The 20,828-nt window shown below is 49.0% G+C and overlaps 1 protein-coding gene across 1 annotated transcript in view; it reads right to left on the bottom strand.

The window, feature by feature from the left end:
• Positions 1 to 16,425, bottom strand: part of B4GALNT3 (beta-1,4-N-acetyl-galactosaminyltransferase 3) — a 96,369-nt gene extending 79,944 nt beyond the window's left edge. Inside the window, exon 1 of the mRNA XM_068972027.1 lies at positions 16,257 to 16,425. Coding sequence (XP_068828128.1) covers positions 16,257 to 16,425 — 169 coding nt within the window. The remainder of the gene's footprint in view (positions 1 to 16,256) is intronic.
• Between the last annotated feature and the right edge of the window lie 4,403 nt (positions 16,426 to 20,828).

The raw sequence follows: 20,828 nt of genomic DNA, 5'->3' as shown, positions 1-20,828 counted from the left end.
ACCACAGTTGCAGCCCCTTTTCCTAAAGACCAGATTCCATGTCCTGCTCCCCTCCCCCCCAGCTCTGGCAGTTCAGGAAGCACCCATCAGCTGGTGGAGGGAACAGATCTGGGCAGGAAAGGATGGTGACACCCATAAGGCACAGCCAAAGGTCCCGAGCAGGAGCTGAGCTGCCCCCGGAGAAAGTCTGAACCACAGACTCCTGACCCATCCACATCTCTCACCTGTTCTGAGAGTCAGAACCCTTCAGAGGCCTCGTGGGTCTCTGTGCCGGGCACCTCTTCCTCCCTTCTCTAATAAAGGAGATGCCGTCTTCCCCGTTAACTCCAGGGCCCAGCAAGCAAATGTCCTGCCACCTGGCCCCCACCCACAGGCTGCAGCCGAGGATACCTTCCCTGACAGGTGGGAAGGACCTACCTTCATTCAGGAGAAGGGGCAGCCTCTGGTCCTAAAGTTAGCCTGTGGCCAGAGCAGCTCCAAGCTCCCGGAGGAAGGTGCCCGGTGAAACAAGGGCCATTGTTTTGCGGGGCGGCCACTGCATCCCCCACGTGACCCGTTCATGAGTGCCCTGACAGTTAGGGAAAGTGTTCACCACTCTAGAACTTTCCAGACCTTCTCAGAGACATAAAGGGGCAGAAAAGTATAAAAAAATACTCTTTCTGGGAGATTTTTTTTTCTCTTGGTTTTAGAAGAAACAACTTTAGGGTTTTTCTTTTCTGCCTTTCAAGCTTTCCAGTGTCTAAATATACCAAGCATAATCATTGAAGCAAACCAAGTTATATATAATATATGTTTATCTTGTTAAACTAACAGAAAATGACTTTGGGTTTGTAAGGGGTGCCAAAAGAATTTCATGGTTGTTTCCCTAAAAATATGACACTATATTTTCATTTCCCAGAAATCAAACCCCCCACTAACTTTTATATCAATAAGCACTGTGGGCAGTGTGTGCCCATTTCTTTTCCTCAAACTGGTAAATATCAGCTTCCAATTGAATAGCGTTCTCTTCCATCAAAGTTGCCCCAAAACAGACAGGTAGTATTTCCTAAGTATATAATTAAAGCTTCACTATGATAAAATGTTCCCTTTGCAAATATTTTCCCAATTTTCACGCATCAGAATAAAGTTGAATTCTTATTCAACATACTAAATCAAGCTTGAGTATTATTTTTTCTACCTCCTCTCTGAACTCTTTCAAAGGTGTCTGACCCCACTTATTGCTACCTATCTGCAATGTTTTCTTCAATTTGCCATCCAATTCATCTTTTAACACCACAAAGAATTGCCAGTTCCATAATCCTAAAATTAGGATTATGAAAATATCAGCCCGCATCAGCTAGGATCTTTCCACAGAAAAGAAAGAAGTAACATCTTTTTAAAAACTTGTTACATATTTTCCTACCAAAGACTTTCATGATTCAAGGCCTCCACTTTCTTCTGATTTGGGCTTCCCTGACACTTCAGTGGTAAGGAGTCCACCTGCAAATGCAGGAGACATGGGTTCAATCCCTGATCCGGGAAGATCCTACATGCTGTAGAGCAGCTAAGGCCCTTGTGCCACGACACTGAGTCTGTGCTCTAGAACCCAGGAGCTGCAACTACTGAAGCCCAACTGCCTTAGGCCTGTGCTTTGCAACAAGAGAAGCCACAGCAAGAACAAACTTGTGCACCACTACTAGAGAGTAGAGAAAAGCCCGCACTGCAACAAAGACCCAGCACAGCCAAAAATAAACAAACAACTACACCGAATTTAAAAATCAGCTTCATCTATGCCTTCCTATTCTCGTCCCTCCTCAAGGAGATGAGATAGGAAATCATAATTCCACTTGCTTCTTTCTGTTTTTAAAAGTCTATGCTTCTTTAGCCGAATGGGCTCTGTTCTGAGAACGGGAGGGTGCAGGGGACAAAGGGACCTGCTGGATGAGGAATGTCACATCAGGTCTTGACCGTCCTTTGCAATATGAGAATTCAACATCAACAGGAACTTCCTGGCAGCTGACTTTCAGGTAACAGTAGAGTATCAATATAGAGCGTCACTGGAGAAAGTTCAGAAAAGCCACAGATCACCCACAACAGCCTCTGAGTTGGGCACATGACCACCCCCAGCAATAACTTCAAAGCAAGTTGACTAGCAAGAAAAGATAAACAGATCTGAGAACCAATTATATATATATATACTTACTGCACATTGGGGGTGGGGGAAGGACCGCATGAACCCCAGATGTTAAAAGGAAGTTTCTTGACTTCCCTGGTGGCCCAGTGGATAAGAATCTGTCTGCCAATGCAGGGGACACAGGTTCGACCCTGCGACTGGGAAGGTCCCACATATGGGGCAGCGACGAAGCCTATGCACCACAACTACTGAGCCCAGATCGCCACAGCCAGAGAAAGCACACGTGAAGAAACGCAGACCCAACCCAGCCAAAGACAATAAGCACATAAATAAATTAAGCATTTTTAACATGAAAGGAAGCTTTTCAGCAAACAAAAAGGGATGGTGAGCACCGGGAGTTCCGGACCCAGCACTGCTCCTTGGGCTGTAAACACTCTCAGTCTTAAATCTTTCACTGGTGAAATCAGCTATTCAGTTGCTCAGTCGCATCCTACTCTTTGTGACTCCATGGACTGTAGCCATCCGGGCTCTTCTGTCTGTGGGATTTCCCAGCAAGAATACTGGCATGGGTTGCTATTTCCTTCTCCAAGGGATCTTCCCGACCCAGGGATCGAGCCCATGTCTCCTGCATTGGCAGGCAGGTTCTTTACCACTGAGCCACCTGGGAAGCCCTGTAAAATCAGTGAGGCTGGGCAAACATTACACTTTAAGAAGCAACTCCAATCAGCTTGCAGTGACAGCCTGGCGAGCTGTGTTGAGAAAGATTCTGAGTCTGCATCTGGGCTCAGGAAAAGAATTTCATGTTCTACTGGAGATGTGTGCCGCTGACCCTGAACATTTTCCATCTCAGAACTGAAAAAACCTCTGAGGTCCATTCCTATCCTAGGACTCTTTATGATATGTGAGAGAAGGCACCCAAAACCAATCAAAAGAGAGGCAAAGGGGCTTTACAAGCTGATCAAGTGACAAAAACTGTAGAACCTAACATTTAATAAGTGTTATGTATCAGGAACTGTTCTTAGTACTTTATACGTGTTAGTTCTCTTAATTGTCACAACGAAACCCAGTGACGTGGGTACTACTCTTAATATTCCCATTTTATAGATTAGGAATTGGGCACATTAAGGCTCAGTCATCTGCTCATGGATTTAAACTTGGGTGGTCTGACATCAGAGACTTGCTCTCAGTCAGAAGGAAGGAAGGATGGGAAGGAGGGAAGGAGGAAGGGAGGGAGGAGACGTAAAGAGAGTGGCAGGTGGCATGCAGGACACCAGAGCAACTTCAGAAGGCAGAGGGATAGCAGTGTCCACAGGGAGGAGAGTTGGGCTTGATGAAGGCTGTGTGGACTGAATTCTAACCTGACCACCTGCCTTGTCCCAGGATCCATCCATGCTCATGGGGAGCATGAAGCCAACTGCAGTACCCAAACACTTCAGAGCCACCTCCGGCTTTTCTGACAACCTAAGCCAGCATTCACAAGACCAACCCAGACGAAGGAAAGGAATCAAAGCATCAGCTGTGAGTTTCTGAGAGTTCAACGGACATTCCAGAAAGGGTGAGGTCAGTTGGTACCAAAACAATAAGGAAGGCTCAGGGAAAGGATGTGGCTGAAAGACCAGCAGGCAGGAGGGTAGCGTGAGCCTAGAGAGCAGCAGTCAAGAGTCTAAGGGAAGGGACTTCCCTGCGACCCAGTGGTTACGCATCTGCCTTTCAATGCAGGGAATGTGGGTTTGATCCCTGGTCGGGGAACTAATATACACTTTGGGGCAACTAAGCTTGGGCGCCACAACTAGAGAGCCCAGGTGCTCTAGAGTCTGAGCTCCACAACAAGAGAAGCCCACACACTTCAATGAAGACCCATCACATCCAAAAAAAAAGGAGTCCAAGGGAAGACCAACCAGGGGAGAGGAGGCCCAGCTCTATTCTTCACTCAGTGAAGCTGCTGGTCTCAGGTGCTTGGTCCCAGAGTTTATACACGCTCCCTCGCATCTCCCAGCAGCAGGGCTGCATCCTGGCTCTCTTTCTACCTCTGGCATGTGTCTCTGCAACTAGGGTTATTGTCGTTCAGTGACTAACTCATGTCCAACTCTTTGAGGCCCATGGACTGCAGCATGCCAGGCCTCCCTGTCCTTCACTATCTATCTCCAGAAGTTTGCTCAAACTGATGGCCATTAAGTCAGTGATGCCTTCCAGCCATCTCACACTCTGCCACCCTCTTCTCCTCCTGCCCTCAATCTTTCCCAGCATCAGGGTCTTTTCCAGTGAGTCAGCTCTTCTCATCAGGTGGCCGAAGTATTAGAGCTTCAGGTTCAGCATCAGTTCTTCCAATGAATATTCAGGGTTGATTTCCTCCGTGCGGTTCAAGGGACTCTCAAGAGTCCACACCACAGTCTGAAACCGTCAATTCTTCAGCGCTCAGCCTTCTTTGTGGTCCAGCTCTCTCATAGGTGGATTTAATTGGGAGGATGTCTTCAAGCCAACCTGAGTCTGAGAACTTGTCACATACAGGTACCAGGCAAGGCACTCAGGCAGAGTTCTCAACTAGGGATCTATGGAGAGGGGCCAGGGGCCTGTGCACCTCCCATAAATAGCACTCAAAATATGAGGGGCAGACACATTTCTGGGGAGAGGGTCTCCAGGTCCTTTCCCAGATTCTTGCAAGTGTACACAAGCCACAAAAGATTAAAACTTTCTGCACAAAGACCAGGGGAAAGTGCCCAGGTCCGGCACTCGAGAAATTCAATCTCGTGGAGGAAGACAGATGGACAGAAATAACTCAGAGGCAAGGCAGCCTCTGATAAGTATGCTAACGGAGCACAAAACGTGCAGTGGGGGAGGGGCAGAGGTTCATTCCCTTGGGGCTGTCTGTAGGATGTCCTCCCCTCATCCTGGTTTCAGGATCCAAGTTTGCAACGAGAGAAAAACAGCCATTACAGTAAGTCCCTACGTGTGAGCCGTCAAGTGGTGAACTTTGAAAGATATGAAAGCGCATTCCATCAATGTCAGGCAGCTCGCCCTCCATCTCCTGTCCCTGATGGTCCTTCAGCTCCACCGTCTCCCACCTCCTCTCCCTTCTCCAGTCAGTAACTCTTTGCACCTGGTTACTTGATGTCGGCCCCTGTATGCCAGCTGTTGTACTGAACTACTGTACTTTGCAAGGTACTGTACTGTGAGATTAAAGATTAAAAAAAAAGTTTTTTTGTGCTTGCCTTTCATGTATTATTTGTGTGAAAAATATTGTAAACCTATTACAGAGCAGTACTATATAGCTCCCCAGCTGGCTCAGTGGGTAAAGAATTTGCCTGCGATATAGGAGATGTGGGTTTGATCTCTGGGTCAGGAAGATTCCTTGGAGGAGGAAATGGCAACCCACTCCAGTAATCTGAAATCTTTATTGAATTTGTTTCAATATTGTTTCCGTTTTATGTTTTTTCTTTTTTTTTTTTTTTGATCACACATGAGGTTTGTGGGATCTTAGCTTCCCGACCAGGGATCGAACCTGTACCCCCTGCACTGGAAGGCAAAGTCTCAACCACTGGATCACCAGAGAAGTCCCTAGAAGAACAATTTTACAAAAGAAACCAAATCAGAAATAGAACCAAATAAAACTCACAGATATGAAAAACAGTCACTGAATCAGATTTTTAAAATGGGGTAGATGCCTCTGCCTCCACTTCCCACTCTAATTTTCTAGCCCTCCTTTGTGTCTGTCCAACTTCCCCTCCTTCTGCTGCTAGAAGTCCTTCACCTGAGATGTACTGTCAGTGCTCTGCTCAGCTGATATAACAAAAGAGGACCCAGGGCTAAGAGTTCACCCTGACTCCCCAGGACTGCCTCCATGTCCTTGCTCCCCCTGCCAATCTTTGGCTCAGAGGTGGTGATGAGGGATCTGGACACCAGCTGGCAGGTGGGGGTGGGGGGAATGCGTGTGTACAGGCCTGCACACATCCATTTGGACCCTGGTTGGCAGGAAGGGTGGAAAGGAGAGGATCAGAGGGTTTGTAAGGAGATCTCAGCAGAGAGGCCTTTAATCTCTGGAGCAACTGCTTGTGTGGAGGCCACGTTATCATGGGTGACCTTGGAGGCCAAATGGCCAGAAGCACTGGGACAGCGACCACCCCTCCACCAGGCAACTGAGTCTTGAAGGCCTGAAGGCCAAGGATGGACTGGCCCCCTGGCCAGTGACCCAAGAGAGGTTCCAAACCTGCCCCTGAAACAAACACCTCACTGAATGCAAGATTACCCAACTGAAGCCCTCAAGAGACATAGGACCTGTGAAAGCACCCGTGATAAGTCAGCTTCAAAGCTTGGATTAAAACAGAGATAAAGTCCAGTGTTGCTTCCTCCGAGTCCCGGACATCCTCTGAGCATGCTCGGGGGCGGGCAGCTAAGCCACGGGCCAGGTTGCCTAACTGCTGAGCTTTGGTGCCCTGGTCCAGCCCCCAGATGGCTCTCCTTCTCAACAAAACCCTTGACTCCTAACACACCCCACCCCATCGGTGCAGATGGAAAGAGGGAGGTGGCACCGACCATCAAAAAAAGAAGACTAGTGGAAGGAGGTGGTGGCAGGTGCAGACATGCATGGTCTGGCGATGGCGAAGTGTTCTCGGCATGTTTGTGTCATGGGCTAAGAAGCTGGAGGGGTGGCAGCAAGGGGGCTGGCTGAGGACCATGTCCACACACTCCCACCCAGCCTTTCCCTAACTCCCATCAGACTGAACTCCAAAGGGGAAGAGATGGGAACCCACACTCTCTGAGCTCCTGACACGTGCTGGGCTTATGTTGAGTCTCACTGGGCACTTAACCTGTGTGACGGTCACTGAGTCTTACTTCATCATAACAGCTCTGCAGGGCGGTCACAGAAGCCCATTATCCAGACGAAGCATCTGAGGCTTGAGAAGGAATAAACACTTTATACAAAGTCCTGCAACAGGTGAGGGATAAACCTTGGATATGGACTCTGCCCTGTCTTCAAATTTCATATGTTTTTCCGAGAATTATCCATGCTTTTTATCCCAGAAAAGTAAATACTCCAGGAATATTTTTACTTAAGTTTTAAAATAAATCACCTTTGTAGCCATTCAAAATTTGCAAAAGAAAAGAATTGAAAACTACACCTCACTCAATTTCCTGAGCATTTATACAGGCATAACTTGTTTTGTGCAGTTTGCAGATACTGCATTTCTTTACAAACTGAAGGTTTATGACAACCTTTGTTGGGTGTTAAGCCAGTCTGTCAGCACCATTTTTCCAACAGCATTTGCTCCCTTTGTGTCTCTGTGTCACATTTTGGTAATTCCCAAAGTATTTCAAGCTTTATCATTATTATTTTATTTGTTATGGTGATCTGTGATCAGTGATCTTTGATATTACTTTTTTTTAAATGATGCTACTATTGCAAAAACTTTATGACTCACTAGAGACTCAGATGATGGTTAGCATTTTCTTTTTTTTTGGTTATGTCACATGGCATGTAGGATTTTAGTTCTCAGACCAGGGATCTGGCCCCCTGCAATAAAAGCATGGAGTCTCAACTACTGGGCCCAGCACTTTTTACCCAGTAGAATTTCTTTTTTTTTTCCTCCTGAATTCAACCAATATTTTTCATTAAGCTATATAGGTAGGGGTTTTTAGACATAATGCTACTGTGCACTTTAGTTCAGGTCAGTCATCAGCCATGTCCGACTCTTTGCGACCCCATGGACTGCAGCATGCCATTTCCATGTCCCCATCTATCACCAACTCCCGGAGCTCGCTCAGACTCATGTCCATCAAGTTGGTGATGCCATCCAACCATCTCATCCTCTGTCGACCCCTTCTCCTCCTGCCCTCAATCTTTCCCAGCATTAGGGTCTTTTCCAAGGAGTCAGTTCTTCACATTCAGATGGACAAAGTATTGGAGTTTCAGCTTCAGCATCAGTCCTTCCAATAAATATTCAGGGTTGATTTCCTTTAGGATGGACTGGTTGGATCTCCTTGCAGTCCAAGGGACTCTTGAGAGTCTTCTCCAACACCACAGTTCAAAAGCATCAATTCTTTGGCACTCTGCCTTCTTCACAGTCCAACTCTCACATCCATACATGACCACAGGAAAAACCATAGCCTTGACTAGATGGACCTTAGTCGGCAAAGTAATGTCTCTGCTTTTGAATATGCTATCTAGGTTGGTCATAACTTTTCTTCCAAGGAGTAAGCGTCTTTTAATTTCATGGCTGCAGTCACCATCTGCAGTGATTTTGGAGCCCCCCAAAATAAAGTCTGACACTGTTTCTACTGTTTCCCCATCTATTTCCCATGAAGTGATGGGACCAGATGCCATGATCTTCGTTTTCTGAATGTTGCGCTTTAACAATACCTAAATACATTAAAAAAGAAAAGAAAATAATATTTCAGGTTCTGGGGGTTTTAATATAGAATTCTTTCCAGAATCAGGCATCTGGTTATCACAGCTATTATACTTTATTTTTTCTTTTCAACAATCTATATGTGAAAGTAGTGAGGTTACAGGTGACTGTTAGTTTCTTCTTCATATTTTTATATATCCCATTGATTTACTGATTTCTTTTTGCCCTGATTTAGTCTAGAAAGAAACTGAAGTTTTTTGTGGTTTTCAAGTACCACAGAAGATAAGATGACATAAATTAGAGTAGTTGCAGGGGAAAAAATGAAAAGATACAGGCACAAAATTGATGCCAAAATGCAGTTCATAAAATCTTTTACATGTTTTTCCAAATGATCCCAAACCTGAAGCTTTCTAGTAACCAACACAAAGGGAGAAACCTGAGTGGTAGTACAACTTACATGGCCAATAAAAAGGAAAATGAATGGATTGCTCAAGAGAGCATGGCTAGTTCAATTATCAAGACCAGAAGAAAAGATCTCATCACAAGAAAAAAAAAATTGTAATTATGTGATGATGGATGTTAACTGAACTTAGTGTAGTAATCATCTTGCAGCATATACATATATCAGATCATTATGTCGTGTTGTTGTTGGTTAGCCGCTAAGTCACGTCCCACTCTTCTGCGATCCCATGGACTACGGCGGGCCAGGCTCCTCTGTCTGTGGAATTTCCAGGCAAGAATATTGGAGTGCGTTGCCATTTCCTACTCCAAGGGATCTTCCCGACCCAGGTCACCTGCACTGCAGGAGGATTCTTTACTACTGAGCCACCAGGGAAGCCCATTAGATGTACACTTTAACATTTCAATTATATCTCTGAAACAGGAAGAAAAAAAATAAAGACCAGAAGAAACATTTCTGGATGGCTCTCAATCCCATCCTTGGAGAATCTCACGGGGCTATACACATAGCACTGAGGTCCTGGTCTTCCTTGGCTCCTCCTTAAGTTACTGGATCAGTTGTCTGGTGAGCTCAATGCACAGAAAGACAATTTTATAGGAGCTGATACGGTCCAGCAAAGGCCCGTCTAGTCATGGCCCTGGTTTCCCCAGTGGTCATGGATGGATGTGAGAGTTGGACGGTGAAGAAAGCTGAGCACCGAAGAACTGATGCTTTTGAACTGTGGTGTTGAAGACTTGGAGTGCAAGAAGATCCAACCAGTCCATCCTGAAGGAGATCAGTCCTGGGTATTCATTGGAAAGACTGATGATGAAGCTGAAACTCCAATACTTTGGCCACTTCATGCGAAGAGTTGACTCATTGGAAAAGACCCTAATGCTGGGAGGGATTGGGGGCAGGAGGAGAAGGGGATGACAGAGGATGAGATGGCTGGATGGCATCACTGACTAGATGGACATGGCTTTGGGTAGACTCCAGGAGTTGGTGATGGACAGGGAAGCCTGGCGTGCTGTGATTCATGGGGTCGCAAAGAGCGGGACACAACTGAGCGACTGAACTAAACTGAATTGAATATGGTCCAGGCACACAGCCATTATCTGGTATAATGAACATGTATTATTTTTATAATCATAAGGAAATACTATTTAAAGAATAAATCACACATTGTGTGATTCATTTCCATAAAGTATAAAAATTAATCTATGCTTATGGTAGTGACAAAAAGCTCTGGTGAGGCTGTTTCTTCCTTGGAGTGTTCCTTACACAGGTATGTTCAGTCTGTGGAGATCCATCAAGCTGCTTCCTTACATGTGCATTTTTCTGTACATGTAATATACGTCCATGAAAGGTAAAACAACACAGGGACCACATGGACAATTCGCATGCTTATTTTCTAAAAAAGTTGGTCAACAGTTAAGAAATTTAAAAGTTTAGCATAAAAAATTAATCACATACTAAAATATTACAGAGATTAAAAAAAAAAAATTCATGACTTCCCCGGTGGCTAAGACTCCAGGCCAATGCAGAGGACCCGAGTTCAATCCCTGGTCTGGAACTAGATCCTGCAAGTCACAACTAAGATCAAAGATCCCACATGCCTAACTAAGACCCTGTGCAGCCAAATAAATAAATATTTTTTTTAATTCATTTTTGCTCATCTCATGGGTACTTCTAACACAATGCAGCACTTGTAGGAACCTAAGAGTCTATAGAAACGTAAATATGTATCCATCATGCTTTGCTCAGATGCACTGACAGGTTCAGCCCAACGGCCTTTATATACCCTGTCCAAACTGCTCTTGGCTCTTCCAGTGGTCCTTTTCACATCAGATAACATTTAAACCCATTAACTGTGGGTCACAAGGTCCGAAGAGGGTTGTCTGAAAGCTCAGAAAGTGTGCTTGGCCTAGCTGATGCCTTGTCATCCTCGGATAGAACGAAATGTGCTCGTGGAAGTTTAAAGGAAAGGCCCTGAGACTGGTGGAACTCAGTGGAGAGGCAGGCGGTGAGAGGCCAAGTCCAAGAGCAGCCTCCAGGCCCCGTTCCAAAGCAAGCCCTGTCCTGGCGGCTGCTCTGCTCCGCTCCATAAAGCCCAGGCTGGAGGGCAAGGCCAGCCTCTGGGGCCTGGAAAACTACTGAAGGCAGCCCAGCCCCTCTGCAAGCCAGCATAGGAGTGGCCACTGCAAAGATCTCATGCTGCTTGGACACATGACTCTCAGGACACAGTCGGCATCCGCAGCACCACCAACCGGGGCCTCAGCCCACCCGAGGGTCTCAGGTTGGCAGGAGGAGAGCAGGGCCTGCCAGGCTGCCAAGACTCTGCGCCCATGTCAAAGGGGACTACAGAACCCATGGAAAGGAGTGGTCACAGCTGAGTCCTTGTCCTTGCTTCCCCCAGGCCTGCTGCAGACCACACTGGTCCAAAGGAAACACACTTCTAATAAAAAACCACTGAAGGCATCATTCTTATCCTTTCATTTGCATTTAAAGGCTCTTGTTGTTTGTATGTATTATGGAAAGAGGAACAAGAATTCCTAGGTTCTATTCTTGGATCCATCACTGATAAACAAAGTATCTGCCAGTGGAAAATATCAGGTGCTTGGAAATTCAGAGCTTACCATCCATACCCAGGGTGCATCTGAGTGCCCAGTATTTTCCCTGAACTGGATACTGATCTGAAGTTGCACGTGGCAGCCAGATGCCAGCATAAAGAGATGGAGTACTTGTGTCCTACATCGTAAGGAGGACAGAGGGACAGGAGCCAGAGACTACAGGAGCCAGAGGGACAGCCCAGCCTGGGACGGCGTGGACAGGTTCCAGGGGCCACAAGGAGCCACAGAGCAGCTGGGCTTCCCTCCCCACTTGCCTCTGCTGCTCCAAGTCTCAGCATCCTGGCTCAGCCCACACATCTGTCTCTCCTGCTTCTCCCTCTCTCCCAGTCTGTGTCTCAGATTACTCTTCTATCCTGAGTTACCTCCATGACTGGAGGGTTTGCATCCCTTGCCAGTAGGAATGGCTGTGGTGACCCCAGAAGCTGCGGGGCCAGCCTGACCTTTGTGGCTGTGCCTCTCCAGTCCGCTCAGAGTCCATTAAGAGTTGCAAGGCTAGCCAGAGAGAGGTGTTTTAGGTTTCAGGTGGTGGAAGCCAATGAATTCCTGAGCTTGTGGACACTCTGGGTGGTTCGGTAGGTAAACTGGGCCTTTACATGGGGACATTGCAGACCCAGCCTTGCGAGATCTGGAAAGAGGCTGGTACGCACGACTGCTCGGCCCTGGCTCTGTGCCCAGAGATGACTGCTTGGTTCCAGCATCAAGTTGGTCACAGCAGCAGGTCAGTTACAGATCAGAGAACCTAGAAACCATTCTAGTCCAGACCTCTGCCCTCAGGCAGGACGAAGCTAAACCAATCTGAACAAATGGGTCTGGCTCGTTAAAACCTGCCAGAACGGACTCCTTAACTTCCAGTAATAGTCTGTGCCCAGCGTTGCTTTCAGCCAGTACACACCAGTACAGCTGTGCCAGTTCTCAAAACATTGGAACATTTATGAACATGTTGGTATATAGTGACTGCCCCAGACCTTCTGAATGTCCCACTAGAGCTCTGACCTGTCCCCAGTGGAGCTCCATGACCCAAGAGCTAAAGGCCAATGAAGCCACAGCATGGAAACTTCCACCCCGACCCAGGACCACCGTCCATACCAAAGTACAGTCTTGTTAAACAGTTTCCCTATCTCCTTTCCTTTCCTCCCATTCAGTTATAAAACTTCGAACTGTTTTCTCTTATCTAATGAATAAACATCACTCTTTAAGTTTATTAAAAGTCTTTTCTAATCTGGCACCATTCTTCACCAAACCCAGACGCCGAACACTCCCAAACATGAACTTCTTGACTCTTGGTCTGGGCTTCTGCTGACCTCTCTGCTTGGAACATCGTTCTCTTTCTGCATCTGCTAAAGTCTTACCAACTCCTCAAGTTCTCCTGAAACGTCACCACTTCCAAGAATTATTAGTTCAAAGAGCCATGTCTCATTTTCACAAGTGTCACAGCAACAGGTAGGTTCTATCCGTGTAAAACATGATGGCTGTCTCATACTGTGATTATTTTCACACATGCACCCGAACTGCCCTCCAAGAGGGAAAGCTGCAAGAGACAGAAACCATAACGGAGTCGTCACCACATCTAAGTGACTGAGCACGATGCCCTGCTCGAGCTGTGTGCTGAGCACATGTTTGTTTAAATGAGCAAGTGAACAGCTCTCTGCCTTTTGTTCAAGGAACCCATTTTTCTATCTGTGAATGATTTTGGATACTCCCCATGTGGCTGTATCTTTTTCTAATATGGAGCTCAAATTGCACATCGCCCATGTCAAACTATGGGGTTACTCCGAGAAGCAGCAGGAAGCATGCTCCCTGTCATTACCTTACCACCCTGGAGTCTGTTAACTGCCATCTCTCCCCACACTTCTCCCAGAGCCAGATCAGGGCGGCAGCCACAGAGGGACAGGCAAATGAAAGGTTCCTGGTAATGGAGGCTGGCCTTACAGATGACAGGAAGGCTGGTGGTGGGGTGAGTTGGCAGGACTGTGAGAGGGAGGCAGGGTGGTCAAGATGGGGTTCTGGTTGCTGCTGTGTGCCAGGGTATATGGCGAGGAAGGCCTGCAGCCCTCTTTCCACCCTTCTGCTTCCCAAGTCCTCCTCCCTCACTCTCCCTCCAGAGGAACAGCTGGGAGCAAGACCTAGAAGACAAGAGAAGACTTTAATGCCTGGTGTCTCGGCTTCTTAAAGACACATGATGGGGAGCCAGAAATCACAGCCACTGTCTAAAAATCTCATTCGAACAGGAAATCAGAAAAGAGAAGAGGACGTCCCTGGTGGTTTAGTTGGTAAGAATCCGCCTGCCGAAGCAGGGGACACGGGTTCAATCCCTGGTCCGGGAAGATCCCACATGTCCCGGAGCAGCTAAGCCCGGGAGCCACAGCTGCTGACCCTGCACTTGTGCTCTAGAGCCTGAGAGCCACCACAACTGAGCCCCCAGCCCTGGAGCCCATGCTCCGCAGCAGGAGAAGCCACCGCAAGGAGAAGCCCGTGAACCACAACTGCAGCGTAGCCCCTGCTCACCACAGAGAAAGTCCTCACGCAGCAATGAAAACACAGCACAGCCAAAAATAAATAACTTTTTAAAGAAGAAGAAAAGAGTAGAATCTGATGGGACAGCCCCGCAGGAAAGGCCACCCTAACGGCAGGTGGCCTTGAGGAGTTCCAAGAGGCTGAGAAGAGGCTTGATGCTCAGTGGCTCAGTTGTGTCCACCTCTTTGTGACCCTATGGATTGCAGCACGTCAGGCTTCCCTGTCCTTCACCATCTCCCAGAGTTTGCTCAAACTCATGTCCATTGAGTCGGCGAGGGGAGGCTTGGACCCCCGAGAACCCTTAAAGACGAGGGTTAGAGAAACGGAGAGCTGACTGTGGAGTAGGAAGCTGGGGACATTCCTCTGGAGAAGGTCAGTTTGGAAAAGGAAACAAAGAAAAAGGAAGCCCAGGCAGAGAGTGATGCTGCATCGAGAAGGGAAAACAAACAGACCCAGGAACTGACGGACGGCGAAGGATGAGGCAGCCAAAGGGAGACAGAGGCTGGGAACAGGTGTGAGAGAGCATGACTGTGGCTCCCCAGCTCTCTGAGGAGAAAGCCTCTTGAGGAAAACAGGCTTGGGGAGGGGAAAGGGAGGCCCTTCACCTCAGGTCACCAAGCAACTGCCTTCCCCTCTGGTTCTAATCTGTGCAGAGGACCCCACAGGCTCTCACGTTTGACAAGATGGTGGCCACACTGGGAAGGGGTGTCCCAAGGAGGAGAGAAGACAGATCTCACCCGGACCTCCCTCTTCACCTGGGCTCACCCACGTGGGTCTCTCTGAGTGGCCATGGGTCTGGGAGTGTCCATCCACTCTGTCCTTCAGAGGGCAGAGCTAGGCTTGTGGAGGGAAGACCAGCTGCGGGACGGCAGACCGGTCTTCAGAGGGAAGCACCCTCCTCCTTAGAGCCATGGACCTGACTGGGAAGACCCTTCCTCACACCGTTCTCCCGGACCCCAGCAATGCTCAGGCAGGGAGGTCACCCAGTCCGAGTGCCCAAATGGAAAGGGACCAACTTCCCTCTTTGGCCTGAGCAGCAGCTACCTGCTCCTGGATTCTCCAACTTGTTGGCAGCAGAATCAGGGATGGAACCCCAGTCTCCTCACCACAGCCAGAAATATTTCCACAGCCACAGAGGCAGAGGTTCTGCCACAAGTATCTATCTCGATCCTGAAGCAGCTCAATTACTGACCCGAGTAATTCCCTGTCTTTGGCCACAAGAGGAGGCAAAGCACCACACCCAGCAGCTGACACAAGAACTCAGAGCATCTTCTCAGCAGAGCTTCACCAGCCGCTCCTCTGGTTTCCTGAATAGGGGGGTGGGGAGGGGGATGTTTATCTAGAATTCCAGACAACATTCTGGGATTATAAACCTAGACCCTTCAGGCCCGGGAAGGACACCTGGTAGTTCTGGGAGATTCTCTTTATCCCAACTATCACAGTGACCTTTCACACAGTCCTGACACTTTGAGGATTTTTACTTCACTCCGTCAGTAGTAAACTGAAAATCGCCTCGGCTAGCCATGCCTGTAGAAGCAAAGCTCTCTCTCAAGACAATCCTCTCCCGTTTTCCTAGGAAGAAGCCGAGGCACAGAAAAATTAAGTGGCTCTGGCTCCCTTGGAAAAGTAGGAACCCACCCACCGTCCGGTCCACGGAGCTGCCCACTGCGCCCTGACCGGGGTCCGGGGTTCAGCCCATTCTGCAGGGTGGTCTGGGGGCTGCAGACAACCCGCTGTTGGGGGGAAAGTGCGCGGTCAGAACCCCGAGAGGGGGCCACTCAAGGGGAGGTGGGCGACTGGAGGAAGAGGAAGGGGCTGGGAGGGGAGTGGCCTGTGGGAAGGTGAAGAGAGGGCGGGTGGCTCTTGGCCGTATAGTTAAAGAACGTCCCCCCCAACCCGCCCCGAAAACGCAGCTAGGGAGCGAACCCAGCGAGCCGTGGAGACTCGGCGGGGAGCAAAGTCTGGGCCCCGAAGACAGGAGCGCGCGGCCTGGCGGAGGCGGCCGAGGGACCCAGAGGGACATGGACCCAGCCCGCGTGGACGCGTGTCTCCGGCAGCGGGTCTGCAAGCCCAGCGCCACCGGGATGGCCCGGGTCCCGCCGGCGCCCGGCACCTGGGGACCCCGCGAGTGGACACCCGGTCCGCGATGGGGGGCACGACCCACAGGCGGGGGCCGCCGGCCCTGCCCCTCCCCACCGCGCCCCGGCGCTACTCACTGCGGTTCAGGGGGTTCCCGCCGACCTGGGCCGACGCCGCCAGTTCCAGATAAAGTGTCCAGAGCCCCACGGACACCACGGCAAGCAGCAGCAGCAGCCGGAAGCGCCTCCGCAGCAGCTTGACCGGGCGCAAGAGCAGCCGGAGCCGCGCGGCCCGGGGGCCCCCCATGGCCAGGCGCCCCCGGCCCGCTCGCCCGCTCAGCGCCGCGCCCCGGCCGCCCGCCCCGGCCCCCGGCTCCTGCCCACGCCGGCTGCGGGCTTGCAGCCGCCAGCCCTCGCTCTGCCCACGAGGAGGCTCCCCAGGTGCGCCGCCCCGCCCCGCGCCCCCGCCCGCGGCCCACCTGCCCCGCCCCCGGCCCGGCCCCGCCCCCGGGCACAGGTGGGCCCCGCCCCCGAGAAGCCGCGGGAGGGGGACTGCAGCTCCCGCCTTGCTGGTCACTCCCCGGCGCCCCCGCAGATCGGGGTGCGTGGGGCGTAAAGGGCAGTTGTGATCCAAACTCTGCGCGGGACGGAGACCCGGCAGGTTTGCTTCCAAAGGGCAGGTGGTGTCGAACTGGGCACACGCGGGGCGCGGGAGCCCGCGGCGAGGCTTCGTCTGGGGGCGTTTCGCGGCCTGCAGCGACCCTGCTCCTGCCTTAGAGTGGATGTCCGAGTCCGGGAGCCAGGGCCCCTTCGTTCAGCCGCAGTCCCCTCTCCCAGCACATCTCCAAGAGGCCCTAGGGGAGTTACACGGCCCCCAGGGTGACAAGCAGTTGTTCTCAGACTAGGATGGCAGAGCTTGGTGGGAGAGTGGATGTTGGAGGGATCTGAGGTAGAAATTACAAGTCAAGAAACCAAGAAGCCTGAGGAAACTCACTCCTTGAGTTAAAAAACTTCATCAAGATATTCCTCCAGGCAGGTAAAATTTTATCCTCTTATTTAAATGAGTTAAGAGTTCAGAGGGGCAGAGTGGACTACCTAAAGGAACAGTGCAGTTTTATTTTTCCATTTTTCTTCTGGGGACGACACTCAGGAGACTATAGAGAAAGTGGAGGACCACAAGCCTTCCTGGACATTTTAAAGCCAAATGAACTGCATGCAAAATACTGTTCAAAGACAGAAGCTCACATAATCGAGTGCTGATCCCCTTCTCTCGGTTACTACTGAGAGCTGCTGGATGTCGCACTGTTCCACAGGCTCCACTGGACTATTGTAACTTTTCTAACTAGCCTCTCAATTCCAGACTCCTTATCCGCACGCCCCCATCTTCTCCATTAACGCCAGATCGTCCTTGTAAAATTCCTTTACACCTGCTCAGAAATGTCTAGTGGCTCCCCAGTACCTACGGATTAAAGTGCAAATTGTAAATCTGGAATTCAAGGCCTTCCAAAATCTTGTCCAGCTTCATAAGACTGTATGAAAGCTGCTCCAGCTAAAATTAGAGCTTATTCACTGCCTCCAAGACATTTTCCTTTCCAGTTGGTCAGGTCTGACTCCTCCTCCAAGGTCCATTTCAGGTCTATGAAGATTTCTTGGACCAGCTCAGTCCTGAGTAACCCCATCCTCCTTGGAGCTTTAACACAACTGCCTGCATGATACGTACCCATCCACTGATAGGTACACACTTATTTTGAGTCTTGTCTTCCAAGATTGAGTCCTTGCATCACCGACTCAATGGATATGAGTTTGAGCAAACTCTGGAAGATAGTGAAGGGCAGGGAAGACTGGCGTGCTTACAGTCCAAGGGATTGCAAAGAGTTGGACATGACTTAATGACTGATCAACAATAATTTGTCTTCCAACTTCTCTGTAAGCCTTCAAAAGTGGGAACTGTGCACGCTTAGGATACAGCATGGCATCCATTTAGCACTCAGTGCCATTGGTACCATTTGAGGACCAAGGCAGCACCAGGGCGAACATCCCCAGAACTCTGTGTAGTTCTTTAGCGAGGACAATTCTGTACCAGTAGCCTCAGGGGAATGTCTCTGTGAAGGTCCAGACCACAGATATGGACACTTACCACCCCTTCTTTCTCTACAGGAGACCAAGACAGGAGCACCCAGAGTGTAGAAGTTTGGCTGAGGCAGGAGGAAGGTGACCAGGGTCCCTGCACGTGAAGTCTCTCTCTCACTGGGGTGATCACCCTTGATATTAGGCTGAATCACTTTCAGGATTTTGTCATGAAAACTGGTGGCAGCCCCATGATTCTCTCCTTAAAGTTTGGCCCTCTAGAGAGATGGATGCAACTGCTTCAATGAACCCGAGCCTTGAAGTGTTTATTATGTGGGAACAAGGTGAGAAATAAAACACAGAGCCTACCATTTAGGAGAAAAAAATATTCCACCAAAAAAGAAAGCTAACACTTTAAAGGTCGAGCTTCTAGTCCCAATAGTGAATTCCAGAGAAATTCGGAAAACAAAAAAGAAAAAGGGAAAAGACAGATCTTTTTTGCACCTCTCAATATTGTGCCCTCCTCTTCTCACTCCTCCTCTGTTCTTACACCTTGAAGGGGACGCAGGGGTGGGGAGGGGTGAGGTGGTCAGGAAAGCCCTGGGACTCTGCTTCCCTCTTCAGACTCTGCTTTCATTTTCATTTATTTTTTAGATTTTGCCTGCGCTGGGTCTTCGCGGCAGTGCATGGGCTTCTCTAGTTACTGCGCAGTTGCCCTGCAGTTTTGTGGCATTTTAGTTCCCCAACTGGGGTCTAAAACTCTGTCCCCTGCTTTGGAAGGTGGATTCTTAATCACTGGACCCCCAGGGAAGTCCCAGAGCAGTTCTTCTTCTAGACTACAGGGATGTCAGAATATACTAACTCCTGTAACCCCAGGACTTGCTTTCTTAGTTCCCGAAACCTGATGTCTATGTTATAATACAGCACCTGGGGTGCTTCAGTGTATAGGACTCTGTGCTCTCACTTCTCAGGGCCTGAGTTTGATCCCTGTTTGGGGAACTGAGATCCCACAGGCTATGTGGCTTGGCCAAAGAATAATAATAATGCAGCATGTTTGAGCTTATAGTATACCACAAGTTAAGTCGCTCGCTCAGTCGTGTCCGACTCTTTGTGACCCCATGGACTATAGCCCACCAGGCGTCTCCGTCCGTGGGATTCTCCAGGCAAGAATACTGGAGTGGGTTGCCATTTCCTTCTCTGGGGATCTTCCCAACCCAGGGATCAAACCCAGGTCTCCCACATTGCAGGCAGATGCTTTAACCTCTGAGCCACCAGGGAAGCCCCATAGTATACCATACTTACTGGTATTTCAACCAGTAAGTGATGAAATCAGGACTAAAGCCAGATCTTGGCCTCTGGCTTCTTTCCATTGCACCCAGATAGTCCTGTCTCAGCCTGACCTTCCATAGTCCTTTACACCTATACAGACCTCCTTCTCCTCCTCACTTTTATTTTAGGAGCTTCCCTGCTATTCACGTGTTATTTCTTGGAGATACCTTGGTTGGAAATTCCAACAATAAATCCATGGGGAGCTCTGGGCCATTGCTAAGCCAGTGGCTTAGACGGAGACATAGAAGCCTGAGTTCTTTTGAGAGAATTCCCAAGAGAGAGAGCTGAACAGTGCAATCCCCAAGGGGCCACGATCAACTTACATAAATCATCTGTACCCAAAGCTGTACGTTTCTCTGATTCCATTTTGCACGTGGGAAATGGGCTCAGAAATGGTAAATAACTTACTCAAGGCAATAAAGATAACCCTGTCTCAGATGGGACTCAAACTCAGGCTTGCTAACTTCAGACCCAATGCTTTTTTTTCCCCCTCTTTGCGTATATTGCTACCTTGGAAGTTCCTCTGGAGAAATATATTCACCCTGGAAACTGTGAGCTCATCCTCAGCACATCTGTAACTCACTCAGCCACATGATCCTTCTTCTCATCCTCTCCTCCCCACCCTCATCTGCGCCTCCTGGGCCACTCTTTGCTAAAGACATCTTTTTTCCTGTCCCTTCCTTCCAGGAGTCCATCTTCCACAAATCTCTTTTTTCCTTAAAAAATTTAAAAAATAAAAATAAAAATAAAATATTTTTTTTTAATGTGGACCATTCTTAAAGTCTTTCTTTTTTTTTTTAATTTGTTACAATATTTCTTCTGTTTTCCGTTTTGTTTTTTCGGCCTCAAGGCATGTGGGATCTTAGCTACCTAACCTGAATCCCTTGCATCAGAAGGCAAAGTCTTAACCACTGGATCACCAGGGAAGTCCCCATCTTTCACAAATATTTCTGCAGAGTTTGCTACTGCAGAGGCCCCTCCCAGGAGAAGGTGGAGACCCTCACCAAATGCTTCTTCTTGTCCACTTCTGATTTCTAATGCAGTTGAGCCCTTCTGTCTGGCTGGTAGAAAGAATCGTATGAGCCCAGTTCAAGCTCCAAGCCTTAGATCCACGGTCTGTGGTCCTAAATCATTCTGCACACTGGAATAGGAAACAGATGAATATTTACCATCCCTGTAGAAGGATGTATGCACGACTGCATCACTGAGTCAAGGGAACCTGAAGAAGAGGACACAGACATGGTGGTAAAGGGTCAGAGCAAAGCTCATTGGCTGGGAAAGATTCCGGGCAGCTCACACACTGAGCGCTTGTGA

This window comes from Capricornis sumatraensis, chromosome 4 (assembly GCF_032405125.1).
Source record: "Capricornis sumatraensis isolate serow.1 chromosome 4, serow.2, whole genome shotgun sequence".
NCBI lineage: Eukaryota > Metazoa > Chordata > Mammalia > Artiodactyla > Bovidae > Capricornis > Capricornis sumatraensis.
The sequence above is the reverse complement of the archived record's forward strand: the minus strand, read 5'-3'. Positions and strand labels throughout refer to the sequence as shown.